Genomic DNA, 18668 nt, shown 5'->3' with positions numbered 1-18668 from the left:
GCGTTTTTGTGTGTGTTGATGGTAGCGAAATCTGCTTGAATATTTAAAACTAATCCTGCTCATTCATCACGTAATAGTTAATGGTTAATTGAAGGAGCTTATGTCAATGTGACTGTCAGATCAGCGTTTTTTGTGTGTGTTGATGGTAGCGAAATCTGCTTGAATATTTAAAACTAATCCTGTTCATTCATCACGTAATAGTTAATGGTTAATTGAAGGAGCTTATGTCAATGTGACTGTCAGATCAGCGTTTTTGTGTGTGTTGATGGTAGCGAAATCTGCTTGAATATTTAAAACTAATCCTGCTCATTCATCACGTAATAGTTAATGGTTAATTGAAGGAGCTTATGTCAATGTGACTGTCAGATCAGCGTTTTTGTGTGTGTTGATGGTAGCGAAATCTGCTTGAATATTTAAAACTAATCCTGTTCATTCATCACGTAATAGTTAATGGTTAATTGAAGGAGCTTATGTCAATGTGACTGTCAGATCAGCGTTTTTGTGTGTGTGTTGATGGTAGCGAAATCTGCTTGAATATTTAAAACTAATCCTGTTCATTCATCACGTAATAGTTAATGGTTAATTGAAGGAGCTTATGTCAATGTGACTGGCAGATCAGCGTTTTTGTGTGTGTTGATGGTAGCGAAATCTGCTTGAATATTTAAAACTAATCCTGTTCATTCATCACGTAATAGTTAATGGTTAATTGAAGGAGCTTATGTCAATGTGACTGTCAGATCAGCGTTTTTGTGTGTGTTGATGGTAGCGAAATCTGCTTGAATATTTAAAACTAATCCTGTTCATTCATCACGTAATAGTTAATGGTTAATTGAAGGAGCTTATGTCAATGTGACTGTCAGATCAGCGTTTTTGTGTGTGTTGATGGTAGCGAAATCTGCTTGAATATTTAAAACTAATCCTGTTCATTCATCACGTAATAGTTAATGGTTAATTGAAGGAGCTTATGTCAATGTGACTGTCAGATCAGCGTTTTTGTGTGTGTTGATGGTAGCGAAATCTGCTTGAATATTTTAAACTAATCCTGTTCATTCATCACGTAATAGTTAATGGTTAATTGAAGGAGCTTATGTCAATGTGACTGTCAGATCAGCGTTTTTGCTTAGTTTTGTTTTAATTTGCACAACACAATTTTCGCCTACTATCGTATAGTAATCAACTACTTAACAGATAATTTGGTAATTATAAGTGTACACATTCCATGATTAGAGTTTAACAAAAGAACTTTTTTATAACTCGATTATGTTGCATATATTAGAACTAAATGAAACATTTAACTTAATGCGATGCTAGTTTAAATGCTGGTACGAGGTGTCAAACAAGAATCATTACTTTTAACCTGCTAAGTTTTAAATAAACTGTGATGTAACTCAGTTACAGTTCAATACTCTGGCAGTGGGGAAATGTCAAAGCAAAATCACCCCTATGATCTCTGTTACAATCATCGTTTATAGGGTGTCAAATACTATTATAAACTTTTCCAACGAATACGGTTTCCATCAATATAAAAGAACCTCTATTATGTATCAGTTTATGAGAACTACAATATCATAAATGTTAACATGTTAAGTCGAATAAAGCTTTAGCTGGAAATATAACTACTCAAGTTACACATAATTTAAATTATTTTCATAACAAAAGAACAGAGAAGATTTCAAATATTAACACTCAGATAAAATGGGGGCAACATGTTCCATATAAGTTATAAGTTATATCATTTAAGAGTGTGCATGCTGAGTCAGTTCCAGTTCACCTTCCACTTAGTGCAGCGTCTGGAATCTGACGGTGTCACAGACTTGACTCCTCATTAACATTTTACATCGTTTCGACTTTAGAGATACCTAGAAATATAGTGTTGGAATGCGTCTGATGAGCCTAACTTCTCTGATCAAGGTCACATCTGCTTTGAAATCGAAGACCTAAAACTTGAAAGAAAATTGGTATAGGAATACGAGGAATACAAACTGGGTATCATAGAGGAAAAATCTAAGGGTACAGCTAGAAACTGATTGTAGCAGCCGAAAACAGATTTACAATACAAAGCAGCTGTACAAATGCACCAAGTCTGACTTCTGCGATTGTGGGTTCATTTGATCTCAGTTGTCCTGTCATTAACAGGAGGAGATCCAAAGTAGTCTGGGGCAGCTCTGAGCTGGCCTTATTTAGCTGTAGAAGGAGCTCTGCAGGTCGTGCCAGTCACTCAATGTAGTTTGGAGTGTCGAGTAATAACTTTCACAAAAATTGAAAGTGTGATCAACTCGTTACAAATCTCCTAGAGAAGACGAGGTAAGACGGGATTGCTTGTAGCAGGGATTGAATCTCCTCCTTTCCCGATTATGCAGACTGTTTAGAATGTTCCTGAACCTCAGGTATGTTCCTCTATTCTGTATCCAGAGTGGTGTTTATACCGAAGCAGGAGACCCTAGTCTGGATTGTCATAAATCCTTTAGGCAGATATGTCCGTCCTCATTTCTTCTCTAAACTAAGGAGATGATGATTGCTAGTTTTGTCTGTGAGGGATATCTTTTGGAGCGTCCTTTTCATCCAAATCAGCATGCTTACACTCCATGAAGATTGTGAGACTCAAAAACCTGCATTAATTTGTATGTAAGATTGGGAAGGCGCTAGTAGTGAAAGAAGTTGCCATAGCTGTCTTCCTGGACATCGAAGGGGTTTTTGATAACACATACACTAAGGCGGTAGACAATGTTGTCTTATGACGTGGTATTGGTGGTCAAATGTGTGATTGAATAAGGGCCCTGTTATTGGATAGGGTGGTTACTACCATTCTTAAGGAAGTGAGCATCAGTGAAAGGACTACGAGTGGGACCTAGTTGCGAATGACCTGCTTGCGAACAGCGTTGGAGTTTTCGCACATAGATAAACAGATGACATTGTAAATTCTTGCGTGTGGCAAGTTTAACACAACAGTCACGGAACTCACAAATGCAGCTTTTGACATGATGGGAAACAGGTATGATGGGATGGGCCCTAGTGTCAACCCCACTAAGGCTTCCGTAGTCACCTTTACAAAAAGGCGTCAGTTAGAAGGTATCAGTCTATACTTACTGAAAGGTTCTTCCATCGAGTCTTCCAAAGTGTGAAATAAAGTACCTGGGCGTCACCCTTATAAGGGTCTGAACCGAGGATTCCAACCAGAAAAAGTTGTCGCCTGAGTAAAATTATCCTTGATGCAATGCGCAATTGCAGATGCGTGATAAACCAGTCTTGGGGGGCCCAGACTTCTGTATTGACTTTATGTCTTCGTGGTTAAACCTGCATTTATCTTTGAGGCTGAGTTCTGGAGGCCAAAAACCCAGGTAAGGATGGCGTTAGCTAGTCTGGCTAGCATCCAAAGGATGGCTTGATTTGTTATCACTGGGACCTTCCTAAGTGCGCAGCTCTAAACTGCTGCCTCAACCTTAAGCTTCTAAAAATTTTTCATTCGGGCTTTGGCGATGAGGGGTGCCACCTGTCGTCAGCAAGTATTCACTATCGCGTAAAGTTTCTACAGTATCTTAGTTAACCCACCAGGAATGTTACTTCTCAATCTGTCTTTGAAAGCTAGATCTTTAGTAATGATGCTACGGAAACTCATCCTCCCTAAACTATGATATGGTACGTGACTACATTTAACACTTTGCACCAAAATATTATTGAGTATACAACACTTACTGGTAGTGGTGACACAGTCTCCTTGTTTGGCTTTGATTCCTTAGGAATATCAATTTAAAATAATGCAGTTTCCACACCAATTCTGTATATCTATGATAGCGAATAATGGTCCAGGGCGATCGTTGAAAATAACTGGATTGGATTAAAAAAAAACCCGTGTTTCTCCTACGACCAGATGTACGTGGCCTGTCTCGAGTAAGGTCCCCTGACTGCGTTGATTCTGCAACGTAAGGCAGCACAGAAAGTCGTGTACAGAGAAGTTTAAAGATGATAAACTTCTATCTCATTTTATCACAGTACAAGATGTCACATTACAAACGTGTGCAAAATGTATTGATACCGGGATCAAAGCACGCGTTTCAGCTACTGTTTTAAATAATTGTAGCCAGGTGCACCTTTATTTCGTAGGAACTAAACTGTACTGTTATCTAAGTAATTGATTTGCTACTAATATACGTAGCTTAGAGGAAGAGCGTTAGAGAAGCCTAAATTTCCACAAGACACCATGAGAACGAATTGAGTCCATAGTTGAAATTTGCCTATACTTAAATAGTCTATATTTGAAATTTTAAGTATTGTAAGAAATTTTAAGAGACCAAGATCCGGTACCATATTTTACATATCTGACATTTACCTTATCTGACTTGCACATATCTGACCATCAATACCACGTCTGAAGACATTATGTACCACCTTAGGGTATGTGTTGTCAAAAACCCCTTCAATGCCCAGGAAGACAGCTATGGCAACTTATTTTACTACTAGCGCCTTCTCAATCTTGTATATAAATTAATGCAGGGTGAGTCTCGTATTTTGGGCTTACTAATAGCGCAGGTTACATTTCTACTCCGTTTATCTCTCCCTGTGTATGTTTTCCAAAGAATCTTGAGAACACATTACACTACAATCTTGTATATAAATTAATGCAGGGTGAGTCTCGTATTTTGGGCTTACTAATAGCGCAGGTTCCATTTCTACACCGTTTATATCTCTCCCTGTGTATGTTTTCCAAAGAATCTTGAGAACACATTACACTACAATCTTGTATATAAATTAATGCAGGGTGAGTCTCGTATTTTGGGCTTACTAATAGCGCAGGTTCCATTTCTACACCGTTTATCTCTCCCTGTGTATGTTTTCCAAAGAATCTTGAGAACGCATTACACTACAATCTTGTATATAAATTAATGCAGGGTGAGTCTCGTATTTTGGGCTTACTAATAGCGCAGGTTACATTTCTACACCGTTTATCTCTCCCTGTGTATGTTTTCCAAAGAATCTTGAGAACACATTACACTACAATCTTGTATATAAATTAATGCAGGGTGAGTCTCGTATTTTGGGCTTACTAATAGCGCAGGTTACATTTCTACACCGTTTATCTCTCCCTGTGTATGTTTTCCAAAGAATCTTGAGAACACATTACACTACAATCTTGTATATAAATTAATGCAGGGTGAGTCTCGTATTTTGGGCTTACTAATAGCGCAGGTTACATTTCTACTCCGTTTATCTCTCCCTGTGTATGTTTTCCAAAGAATCTTGAGAACGCATTACACTACAATCTTGTATATAAATTAATGCAGGGTGAGTCTCGTATTTTGGGCTTACTAATAGCGCAGGTTACATTTCTACACCGTTTATCTCTCCCTGTGTATGTTTTCCAAAGAATCTTGAGAACACATTACACTACAATCTTGTATATAAATTAATGCAGGGTGAGTCTCGTATTTTGGGCTTACTAATAGCGCAGGTTACATTTCTACTCCGTTTATCTCTCCCTGTGTATGTTTTCCAAAGAATCTTGAGAACACATTACACTACAATCTTGTATATAAATTAATGCAGGGTGAGTCTCGTATTTTGGGCTTACTAATAGCGCAGGTTCCATTTCTACACCGTTTATCTCTCCCTGTGTATGTTTTCCAAAGAATCTTGAGAACACATTACACTACAATCTTGTATATAAATTAATGCAGGGTGAGTCTCGTATTTTGGGCTTACTAATAGCGCAGGTTACATTTCTACTCCGTTTATCTCTCCCTGTGTATGTTTTCCAAAGAATCTTGAGAACACATTACACTACAATCTTGTATATAAATTAATGCAGGGTGAGTCTCGTATTTTGGGCTTACTAATAGCGCAGGTTACATTTCTACTCCGTTTATCTCTCCCTGTGTATGTTTTCCAAAGAATCTTGAGAACACATTACACTACAAGCTTGTATATAAATTAATGCAGGGTGAGTCTCGTATTTTGGGCTTACTAATAGCGCAGGTTACATTTCTACTCCGTTTATCTCTCCTTGTGTATGTTTTCCAAAGAATCTTGAGAACGCATTACACTACAATCTTGTATATAAATTAATGCAGGGTGAGTCTCGTATTTTGGGCTTACTAATAGCGCAGGTTCCATTTCTACTCCGTTTATCTCTCCCTGTGTATGTTTTCCAAAGAATCTTGAGAACACATTACACTACAAGCTTGTATATAAATTAATGCAGGGTGAGTCTCGTATTTTGGGCTTACTAATAGCGCAGGTTACATTTCTACTCCGTTTATCTCTCCTTGTGTATGTTTTCCAAAGAATCTTGAGAACGCATTACACTACAATCTTGTATATAAATTAATGCAGGGTGAGTCTCGTATTTTGGGCTTACTAATAGCGCAGGTTCCATTTCTACTCCGTTTATCTCTCCCTGTGTATGTTTTCCAAAGAATCTTGAGAACACATTACACTACAATCTTGTATATAAATTAATGCAGGGTGAGTCTCGTATTTTGGGCTTACTAATAGCGCAGGTTCCATTTCTACTCCGTTTATCTCTCCCTGTGTATGTTTTCCAAAGAATCTTGAGAACACATTACACTACAAGCTTGTATATAAATTAATGCAGGGTGAGTCTCGTATTTTGGGCTTACTAATAGCGCAGGTTACATTTCTACTCCGTTTATCTCTCCCTGTGTATGTTTTCCAAAGAATCTTGAGAACACATTACACTACAATCTTGTATATAAATTAATGCAGGGTGAGTCTCGTATTTTGGGCTTACTAATAGCGCAGGTTACATTTCTACTCCCTTTATCTCTCCCCGTGTATGTTTTCCAAAGAATCTTGAGAACGCATTACACTACAATCTTGTATATAAATTAATGCAGGGTGAGTCTCGTATTTTGGGCTTACTAATAGCGCAGGTTACATTTCTACTCCGTTTATCTCTCCCTGTGTATGTTTTCCAAAGAATCTCGAGAACACATTACACTACAAGCTTGTATATAAATTAATGCAGGGTGAGTCTCGTATTTTGGGCTTACTAATAGCGCAGGTTACATTTCTACTCCGTTTATCTCTCCCTGTGTATGTTTTCCAAAGAATCTTGAGAACACATTACACTACAATCTTGTATATAAATTAATGCAGGGTGAGTCTCGTATTTTGGGCTTACTAATAGCGCAGGTTACATTTCTACTCCGTTTATCTCTCCCTGTGTATGTTTTCCAAAGAATCTCGAGAACGCATTACACTACAAGCTTGTAGTTTTGTAAGCAAATTCAGTGAATCTGTTAAGCGACACGTTTCCTGGGTTACTTCTACCTTATTAAAATAACTTTTATTAAATGAATATTTATAATTATTGAGTAACGTATGAAATCTCGTTTATTCAAGCCATGTATTTTAATTACTCGTGGAATGGAGCTCTTACTCATCAATGGAGCGTGTCATTCAATTCCACGGGTTTAATGTGACTGGAGAGGCTATCCATCAATAAAGTAAACAGTTTGAAACTTCTCCGTCCTTTAATTTATTTAGTACCTCAGTCGCTCCAACCACACACTTTATTCTACTCCTGGGCTTAAAAATACATATCAACTAACCAGTGAACCTAATTTATTAAAATACTACTTTCTTTCACATTAAATTTTTCGCCATAACTGCCATGTATTGACAGAATGTGTATCACGACACAATGGGCGATTTAACAGACGTAATACAAAATATATATGTTGTTGGCATGGGTTGAGCTTCTAATTTCACCCTTACATTGGATAGATCCTTTCATGAACTGTACATAGAAGTGCACTTAGTCCTTTCTCTCAAGAGAGGTGACGGTGGTCCACCTGGTAAGGCACATTAACGGTAGTTTTACCCTTAGTATTTTTTCATAGAATCATAATGGAATATCGAAAAAAAAAAATTAATTAAATGGTTCATTTGGTAAATTAGGTAAAATAACCAAAGGTTTATTATATTCTACAATGTAGAAATGTTTATTGTGATCTAACGCAACTTTTGACACAACTCTCTCCATAGCCTCCAGAGGAAACACACGTTTGACCCTGATGATAATCGGAATTGGTAGCCACAACATTTGTAGGACCTTACATACGGAGTTTACCAATATTTATGAAAAGAAACTTTTTGGTTTGTGCTTCAAAAGTGCGAAACCAACATTGTTAATTTATTGTAGAATTTTAATGTATGTAAGTTGTTTTTGTTTATAAATGGAAAGTAAACGAATAAAAACCACCATTCAATACTATTAAACATTAGTTTTATTGAATTTTATAAATCTAAAAGGTTTTTGTTCAATAAATCACGTTTGAATCGTATGAAGCAGAATTTTTATCACTAAGTTTTAATAGGATACTATTTAAACTTGTAAATAGAAAATACGGGTGGAGGAAAGATTACAATGCTAGACTGACTGGCATTGCTATATGTAATTGCTCTTTAGCCACGGCACTACCACCAACACACAAGAGCCATTTAAAGTGTATTACAAGCAAATGACAATGTGCGGTAACACTGGAAACATTAGCCACGTGTCTAGTGTTGGAGCTACAAGTAGATGCAATTTAGCTGAAGAAATTCGAGTAAGGAGTGAGCCGAGAGGAGTGAGAGGGGATAAATAACGATGACGTTTATTATGTGGACATTGCAGCCACACTTCGGCAAACACTTCTCGCCCATAAAGACGAGGGTGACAGCGACAGCTTGAGTGTGGGTAGTGGCATCTGTCACAGTTACTGCTTTGTTGGCCTAATTCAGGAAATTAACTCGATTTCTAAAATTGCCTTTCTATAAATACACGAAAACATGGCCGTCGTTTGTTTACTTTCTTAGTTTTACGAGTTAGCGATATGACACACCATGTGTCTCGTAACAGGCTTCGCTCAGTATTAATACAACATTTCAAGTTTATAGTTCATTTCATTATTGACAGACGACAGCCAATCACGTGAAAAACAAATTTTTACATCTTCCGGCAAACAAAAGAGAAATTGTGTTAGCTTACTGAGTTGTAAGCTTCTACGACACCCAACCAAATTCCATGGTTGGACATGCACCATCATAGACTCATTCTTGTATATGAGGAAATGAAGCTTAAAGCAAACTTTGAACTCTATAGATGTAATCTTCCTTAGATATCTTGCAAATTTCTTGTTCATTAGATTAGGTTTCATGCATTGTTGGCTGAGCTTTAACAAACCCTATTACAAGAGGAGTCGATATCTCGAAAAAGAACTGACCTATAGACTTGAAATTATGTCCAAAGCTTCAGTTCTATATGAGGAACACTAATTCGAGGACGGTGCATGTCATTCCACGAAATTTGGCTGAGCGTTGGTGAATATTTTTATATTTGTTTTATGGGTAACCAAGTTGACAAAAAAACAATATCAGAATGAGTAAATTTGTAAACAAACTCAATACATCCAAACATGTTACATATCGTATTAACACATGTCGACTAACGAACCCAGCAAATACAAAATCATTTTATAGTGACTTGGTGTGAAGACATTATAAAATGATGTTATGATTACATAAAATTGATATAAAACACAAATGTAATGAAAAATTTGAATGTATCATATGGAAAATGTATTATGTTGAGAAAAATTTTGATGTAGAATATTTTATGAAACTTCATTCCTACTCAAATGAGTTCTTTGAAGCGACATTTTAGTATAACCTTCTTTTTTGTAATATCTTTCTGCTACCTGTCCGTAGGAGATTTCAACAATGTAATGAGCTACAGATTTAACATTTGTATGCAACCTCAGTGATGCCTGTTACGACACTTGGGTTGGTGTATCTTGTATTAATATAAAGCTAAATAGCATACGCATTTTATTTTGTAACGTTAACTTATATTATATTTTACATATTTGTGGTAATTATCTTTATTTGATATTTCCTTTTGGTCAGCCTGCCGAGTGAAATTTAAGCTTTAAATTGGGTGTGTTATTTTGTTTTGCAAAACTTTGTAACATAAAAAAATTATTTTCTATTTAATGTTATTTTTGAAAAAAAAAAATCTAATTTTCAATCTCTAATAAATTTTCATCTCTGGTGGCACCTTCATATGGACACTCTCATTCAGTATTTTGAGGACTTCCGGCCTCTGAGATTCTTCAGACTCCAAGAGATCTGAAGAATTTAACTTCTATATTAATTAGGTGTTTGTAGCCATGCTTTGAACTTAGAGTTGCAATAGAAACTGGATATGCTTGCAGGTCCCTCCTTTCATTCAAAGGTACGAGTTATCAACGAATAAACTCATTGTACAAAATAATTTTCTATTCTTATTGAACAAATCCATACTTCTAGAAATCGGTTGGATAGCTGCAGAGAAAAAAGTTTTTAATCGTGAACTCCAGTCAAATTTATAATATTTATCTGGTAGTTGTCACGTTGGACAACGTCTGGGCCATGGAAATCCGCCCATTGGTCCCATATACTCCTTAATCAAATTACTGCTACGAAATAAAATCTGTAATGAAAAAGTACCAGTTTATATCAAATTACATAGTTTTATATTTAGTTCCTTCTTGGAAAATGGTGTAGTACCTTTGTATTCCATCGAATGCTGGAACTTCTTAGATTATCTATGCCACAAAAAGACCATGCCAATGTTGGAGAATTAAGTGCCCACTTTCAGGGTAATTAAGTGAGGAATGTTTATAGTTTTTTTGTTTTATTCCCTTATCTTTTGAATAGGCTTTAAGTAAACATTTTTTATTACAGTTTATTCCATTGAAAGTCTATGTTAATTTAGGTTAGAATTTATGGATCAATAGGACATCAATGATTGTTAAAAGAAATTATTTGATCTTTGAACTTTGTCCTCCAAAGTTGCTTGCAATTGTTATAGATAAACAAGTACTCCATAGAACGCCCATTAAAATGTTGACTGAAATCAATACATTCATAAAACGTGCATCGCAGTTTTATGAAAATAGTCTTTGTCGTTGAGTTTGGTCAATATTTTTTTCATAGATTATCCAACATTGATGTATAAAAATTTGTTAGTGAGGCTTCTCCTTCTGGCTAAAAATCTGTTCTGTAACGTGAATCAGAAACTTTGGGTGAAATCAAAATGCCGTAAAAATGTCAAGAAAAGTTGTATTGAAAACAATTTTGGCCATGTGATCCCATTACTTCTTTTGATTGGCTCCAACAATTTACCAGGCCTTCTCATTAACAATTTACTTCCTAAAGGTAAATGCGCATTTTATACAGTAGCGGTTAGAACTAAAGGTCTGCTCTCTTCCTCTGCTAAGGTGTTTGAGATGATCATTCTGGAAAGACTTCAATGTTATTTTGACTCTAATGCTCTCTTGACTGCATCTCAGTTTGGTTTCAGAAAAGGGTTTTCAACTTCTAGCGCTGTCAATGTTGTCATTGGTGCCGTGTTGGGAGCCTTGGATGGGTCGCAGTGTGTCGGTGAGATATACTGTGATCTGTCCAAGGCTTTCGACTGTGTCAACCATTTTGTTCTTTTGGGTAAACTTGAAAGATATGGCTTGAACGGTGCAGCTCTCTCACTCCTTTCCTCATATCTCTCTGAGAGAAAGCAGACAGTTTCTGTAACAAATAAAGGACAACTTTAAAGAGGTTGGTCGAGGACCAGTTCAGGAGTACCTCAAGGCTCCGTTCTTGGTCCTTTTTTATTTTCTATATATATAAACGACCTTCCTTCCAATATGAAACCAGACATTGTTTGCTATGCGGATGACACAACTGCTCTATCTTCTTGTCGTGATATTCACAACCTCGAAATTATTATGAATCAGTCGTATGTCAGCTTGAATAAGTGGTTTGAGTCAAATGGTCTTCTCTTGAATGAAGAAAAAACTAAAATCATGGTTTTCTCACCAACTTTTCGAGTTTCAGAGTAAATGGTATCAACCCATCAGAGTCTGCCTCTCTTCTTGGTGTTGTCATTGATTACAAGCTCAACTGGTCTAAACATATAGATACGCTATGCTCAAAGCTGTCTTCAATTACCTTTGCTTTTCGAGTTTTAATGCCTGCAGTTGGTAAAGAAACTATCCTTCAAATTTACTACGCTTATGTATACAGTAGACTGAAATACGCTATTGGGTTCTGGGGATCTTCTAGTGAAATTTTAAGGGTATTTAGATTCCAAAAAAGAATTGTTCGCATTATGTCTGCAGCGGGTAATCGTGCTCACTGTAAGCCCTTTTTTCAGCAACTGAATCTCCTCACTCTTCCAAGTATCTATATACTTGAAGTTTTGACTTTCATCAAAAATAACCCACATCTTTTAGCAGAGAACTCTTTTAATCATCAGTACAATACCCGCCACAGGGGTAATATGATCTACCCGATCCATAGATTGACAATTTTTGAAAGGGGCATGCACTATTCAGCTCTACGGCTCTATAACGCGCTGCCTCGGCACCTGAAAAACATAACCAGCTCACAGATTTTCTAAAAAACGTTCAAAAACTATTTTGCTTGAAAAATGTCCATATTCTGTCCAAGAATTCCTGTCAGATTCCACAAACATGTGAAATAACCTATGTTGACTATTTGGGACTTTATTTAATTATTATTATTATTTTATCTCCTTATTTAACAATGTGACTTATTTCATGTAACTTTTTGTTACTAATGAAATAAATTATTTCTGATTCTGATTCTAATCATGATGATACAAAGATAGAGATTTGTTTTATAGATATCTCCACATACTAAAAATTTGAGAATGAAAATAGTGGTGTTAAGTGTTACAATAAGATAATCCGATTTGATAGACGTACCACAATAGATTTTATTTAAAACAATCAGAACAATAGTAAAAAATATGTCACAGTACATAAATAACAGACAAGAATGTTGTGGTGGATAGGAGATTAGATCACTGCGATTTCCAGTACTCGTGTATTAATATTGTGACTGAAGTTATTTTATATATATATATATATATATATATTTATTTATATTCGAAAATAACTTGTTATATTTTATACAAGATATTACTTATGTGTATTTGGTGTTTTTCACAAGATTTTTATTAATAATATAAACAGTTATTACAATCGTCAAATAATAAATAAAACTGAATTTATCTAAAATTAAACTTTTAAAACGCTGTGAGAAGAAAAAATAGATTTTTAAATTTCTCTTTGTCAAACACAGGTAATACAGATTACAATTGTATTGTGTGGAATGTTCCGGTTATATGACACGTAGTAATTTGCCTATTCTAATTAGGGCCTATAAGAATTATTTACTTAGATCTGAAACAATAAAGACAGGTAATAGTTAAATCAAGGTTTAGGCACATACTTCAACAAGAATCACTCCATATTAGTTTTTACTTTACTTTTTGCAAATTTTAAATCCGGTTTTATTCATTTAAATTTATATGTCAGGATATGTCAATTATTCGAACTGTTCCATTACTTCATGGCTCTACATATCAATTTTTACAATATTATTTTCAAAAATTTTAAAGACGTTACAATATGTGATTGCTATAACCTATTTAGGTTTTAAGTACGTAATATAAATATATTTTCCAACTCATAAAATATTTATTGCTAACAAAATTTCAAAGCACCGAACTGTTTTATATCTAATAACTTCCCAACATCACATGAGTGTTTAATTATCTTTCATTATATTAAATGCCTTCTGCCTCCTGTATCTAGGAGGCTCGCCATTGCCGGCGAACAAGTGCAGCGGCCAGGAAGAGATACGACGTCCTCAGACCGAGTAATTGGCCATACATCAGGTAACTGTGACCGCGGGCCGGCCTTTGTGTCCCTGGGAGAAATCATTACAGGCCGAGTGAGTTGTATGGCCGATGTATGCGATATACACGGCAGCCAATTAAAACTGCGTTGGGGTAGCGGGTAGCGATGATCTATCTGGGTCACTGGAGTAAATACTACGAGGTAAAATGTAATATGAGAAGAATATTTGCTACATCACTTTGATTTTGTTGGTCTGTCCCAATTATATGATCAGGATTTTGGCAAAAAATTTTCACAAAACGTTACCTTGCGGTAACTAACTGAATCACAATCAATAGTGCATCTGGTTACTGACATACATAAAATACAATTTATACAGTGATGGTGGCTAGGTTATACAATAATGAGCCTCACTCTATCATTCTGAAAGGATAACAGGATTTCGGGCAATTTTTCATCACGTTTCGAAGATTAGAATCTATCCTCTTCGTCAGGTGGGATAGATTCCCATCCAAGATACGATGTGTTATACCTTTTGTAACATATAACGATGGTAAAGTTGCAACATCCTGTTATCCTGTCATCTTCCATCGTTAGTAACAAACTTTAAACAAAAGATTTATCATTCTGTTAAGAATTTCACTTTAAAGTTAAAAAAATAAAGTTTATTTCCAGAAAAAAAAAACAAAACAATAACAATGTTTTATTTACGCAAATTGTGCATTGTGTTTTATGATTTGTGATATGTGTATTTTATACTTCTTGATTTTGCTGTTAAAAAAAATGATTTATGTGTGTATTTTGGAGTTTAGATAAATTTATGAGGACAGATCCAGGTTTAAATAGTTTAAACTACTGGATATAGGCTATGTATGTGTGTAGGGGTATAAATTATCAAAACAAAGTAACTGTAAACGAAGTAATGTTTTTAATACGGTAATGTATATAACTATACATTTTCTTTTATTATAACACACTATTAAATTAAAATAAGAAAAACCTTCTCCGTTTTCGAGTTTTAACCTATAGAAAGATTAGACAGCTGTAACAGGCACTGTTAAAAACTTTAACCAATCTTCAAAGTTTATGTTCCATTCAAAGATGTAACTTCATTAGGAGCTCTACTTTAGAATTCCTCCGTTTCTCTTGCTGAGCATGATTATTTATGTCAATATCATATAATTAATGACATATTGTGGTAAAATATAACACGTTATAAAGTAAACAAGTTTTATGCATATATAACCCTAAGTTTTTAAACCCTAAAACTATATTTTAAGTACCAAATACATTTTGGATCATTCAATGTTCACTTTTATTTTTCAAACACGTATGTTATATTTGGTTTTTCGAATAAGAATGAAATAAATCCCCAAAAATATAACGTTTATTATTATAAAGAGGTGCCTGCACCATCTTATGTTTCCTATATTTAAACAAAGGATTATGAAAGCTACTTCTTTAAACTCACTTCAAGTAGCAGTCTACAGCTCTCTAGCATCTTCTACAGATTGTTTATTTAGAAAGAAATTACAACCTTGTTTACTTCATCGTATTAATATTCAATAAGAGAATAATTTACAGGAACAAATCGAAAGCAAATGCTAATTTACATAAATTATACGATTATAAATAATGGTGAAAATGGCCGTTTTTTATGAGATAAAAACAATTGTACAAATTTAGATGGATTACAGTTGGCTGTTGAGTACTTTTTAAAAAATTAAAAGGTATTTTAAAATGGAAATTTTGAGGTATATAGTAAAAATCCTGTATTAAGGAATAGCTTCTTCTAAATATTAAAACTTAATACCATATCAATTTCCCCAAACATATTTCTGAACTAAATTTGCTATATTCATTTATAAAACAAATCTATTTCTTCTTTACAGTATTTTAGAACCTTTAGTTTGATTAGATTATTTTAGAGCACTAATTAATCTAGTTCTGCATTTACAGGAAAAAAATAATAAGTAACTCGGTGTTGCTCCTGAACCAAGTTTTTCTCCATAAGGTCACACCTGAAACCCAAGAACAAGAGCGAGAGGGGGGGGGGGAGCGACAGAACAGGTGCTATTTCGGATGTAGTAATAGTGCGATTGTGTGGGGATCAATGCGATTATCTACCCCAGTAATAGCAGTAACATTGTTACCTAACTCTGTTACAAACCTGTTGGCGCACTAATGTGCTGGTGCGAGGCAAAGTGTATGATCAAAGTTAAATCCGGCTCTACACTAATTTGCGGTGTTAACGTTAGTGCCAGGACACACACACACACGCGCGCGCGCGCGCATTCCGCGTGTTGAATTCACCTTCTAAATACGCGAAACACCATGTAATTGTAATGAATAACTGGACCTATTTTATACACATAAAAACTACTTTATACACATAAAATTTCATGGAACCGTTCATAGTAAAAAACTTTTAGTTAGCAGTATTTTCTTCTTATTTATTTAGAAAATCAGCTATTGTAATTGTTCTTATTATAGCACTAACCGAAGATTTCTGCATAACTTCACCGAATAATACCCCCCGAGCACTTAATCACCACCTGCTTCAGTGCTATATAAATTGGCTTTTTTTAAACACTTCGTAATAGTTTTTTTTACCTCTAATAGTCATAGAAATAGCAGTTACATTTGGAATAGAGATTTTCTATCACTAAGATCTTGAGACAAAGCTTGGTAAAATAATCTTATAAATATATTAGCTGAAACATTTGCCAGCTTGTACACCATTACGTCCAAATATGACAACCTTTCAAACGATAAACAAATAGACAACTCAGTTACATAGTGTAAACTATGCAAAATTGAAAAGTTGTTTTGGAATGCATATAACATTTTCTAAATGTTTGTCACAGTTAAACTTTGTTGACAAATTTTAGGTTTTACTATCATAAAGTTAAATACAAATGGAATAGGAAGAAAAAACAGACGAGTCCCTTGATACTTATATACTTATCACTCGCTGTAAATTTATAAGTGCCTGTAAACGTGTAATCACAAACGAAAAAGCTAAGTTTAAAGTTCTCATAAATGTGTAGAGAAAACTTGCTTACAGTAACTTGTAACCTTAAGTAATATAATCAAGCATCCTGTTCTTGTACAAAACACCATGGAGAGGACGGATCACAGTTATGACATTAATTTGTTTTGTATTCATTGGTGTCATCTATTTGGAGAAATGTGTATTAATTTTACTATAAAAACTTAAATATTCTACGGTAGGAAATTGCTAAGGTTCTTTATAATTAGAGCTATAAATAGCCCTTAGCTTGTCACTGTTAATTACCAGAAAAAATACAGGTTAAAAACATTACTTACCACATTTTCATCAATGAAATTATTAAAAAAACCGAATTTTAAATTACAGTTTTGAATTGGAAAATATGAAATACCACTACATATTACATTCACTAATTTTTAAATATTTAGTTCTTCGCGTTAGAGAAGTAGGTAGAACTGTTAGAGACTCTTCAGAGGCTTCGGATGATCTGAAATACCTTTGTCGTGTCAAGAGCCTGGGTTTGACATGTAGAATTACTACCTGTCTGTCCGACTGACTGATGTGGATGAGATATTTTTACAATTTATATTTGAAATAAAATTTCAGTTTTATGACAACCTTTCTATTTTTATACTTGCAGTAAAAGGGAGACAAAATTGGTACACTCTAAACCCGGTATACTTTGATGTCTCTATTTAAAACTATATTTAAATTTTATTATATACTTTTTGGTAACGTAACTGATTAAAATACTTATCCGGAGTGCGTTGCATTGGTCGCCCTTAATAATAATGACAAATCAGTCAGTCATTATCAATACTAACAGTTCTCCTCATCGGCTGTTGATTTGTAAGTTCCTAACCGTCGATACATGGATGCAAGAGCGTTCGTAGTAATCATATTCTTACCAACGTGAAAAACTAGTCACCACAGAATCTTCTTAATTTTACACAAGGGCTGTTAATATTTGTTAAAATAAGGAGGTTTTGTAAATTGAATTCTCTATCGAGAGGTGACCTAGATACACAACTCTACAGCTTCCGAGTCTGTTGAACCCTGGCTGGGCTAGCCTCGACGATAAATGTCGGTATTATTTATACCGGCTCGTATGGACGGACCTTAATAACACCCTCCTCATAGTTGGTTCTACTCCACGTTTTATCCACTCAGTTCCAATGACAAATACACTTAGGTAATGTTTCTTTCAACCATTGATATTGATAGCTAAATAATTTACGACTAACAATAATACATGGTTTTGCTGTCATCGTTGTGATGGAAAATTTTGAATTTTAACACTGCTAAAAATAAGAATTAGTTTATAACTGAAATGTGTATTGAATCCAATTATTTTAACAAAATAAAATTTATGGGTAATTGGCTCTATTAAGTACTTACGTTAAAATATAGTCGCTCGATTTTCTTAGTCACAAAATATGTTTATGGACATTATAATTTTTCACATTAAACATGAATGTTCTGGATTCCTGGTTTTTCACTATAACTACGTTATATACCAGAATAAAAGAGTAAAGTTTATGTTAAAGTCAAATACTGGCTGGTTTAATTCATTTACCGTTATAAATGAACTCTGTACCTCCGTTATCACTACATTAACTCCTCTCCCTCGTACCCTAAATATGCTCGGTAGAACAATAATTCCATCCTAAACTTACCCTGTGATAGATGATGCCATCACTGCCACGTTTACCTCGCACTCCCCGTAAACTTCCGCCTGAAAAAGTGTTACAGATAAGTAGTCTTTGAACCAAACTGCTCTCAACTACAAGTAAATAAAAAGTATTAAATTGTGAATTTATACTAATAATTTGGACATGCATAGGAAATAACAATACTGGGCTGCTAGTTTGAGAAATATTTATACAGGAAAGGGGTTTTGTATTTTTCTTATATAACGATCACCTTTAAGTATTATTTCTCGACCTTAC

At 34.8% G+C, this 18668-nt stretch overlaps 1 protein-coding gene across 1 annotated transcript in view; it reads right to left on the bottom strand.

Moving 5' to 3' along the window:
• LOC124355514 (high affinity cAMP-specific and IBMX-insensitive 3',5'-cyclic phosphodiesterase 8) overlaps positions 1 to 18668 on the bottom strand; it is a 586103-nt gene that overhangs the window by 155574 nt on the left and 411861 nt on the right. Inside the window, exon 5 of the mRNA XM_046806676.1 lies at positions 18396 to 18454. Within this exon, the coding sequence (XP_046662632.1) occupies positions 18396 to 18454 (59 nt within the window). The remainder of the gene's footprint in view (positions 1 to 18395; positions 18455 to 18668) is intronic.

The sequence above is a fragment of the Homalodisca vitripennis genome, chromosome 2 (genome assembly GCF_021130785.1).
Source record: "Homalodisca vitripennis isolate AUS2020 chromosome 2, UT_GWSS_2.1, whole genome shotgun sequence".
Lineage (NCBI taxonomy): Eukaryota > Metazoa > Arthropoda > Insecta > Hemiptera > Cicadellidae > Homalodisca > Homalodisca vitripennis.
Note: the sequence above shows the minus strand (reverse complement) of the source record. Positions and strands in the feature narration are given on the sequence as shown.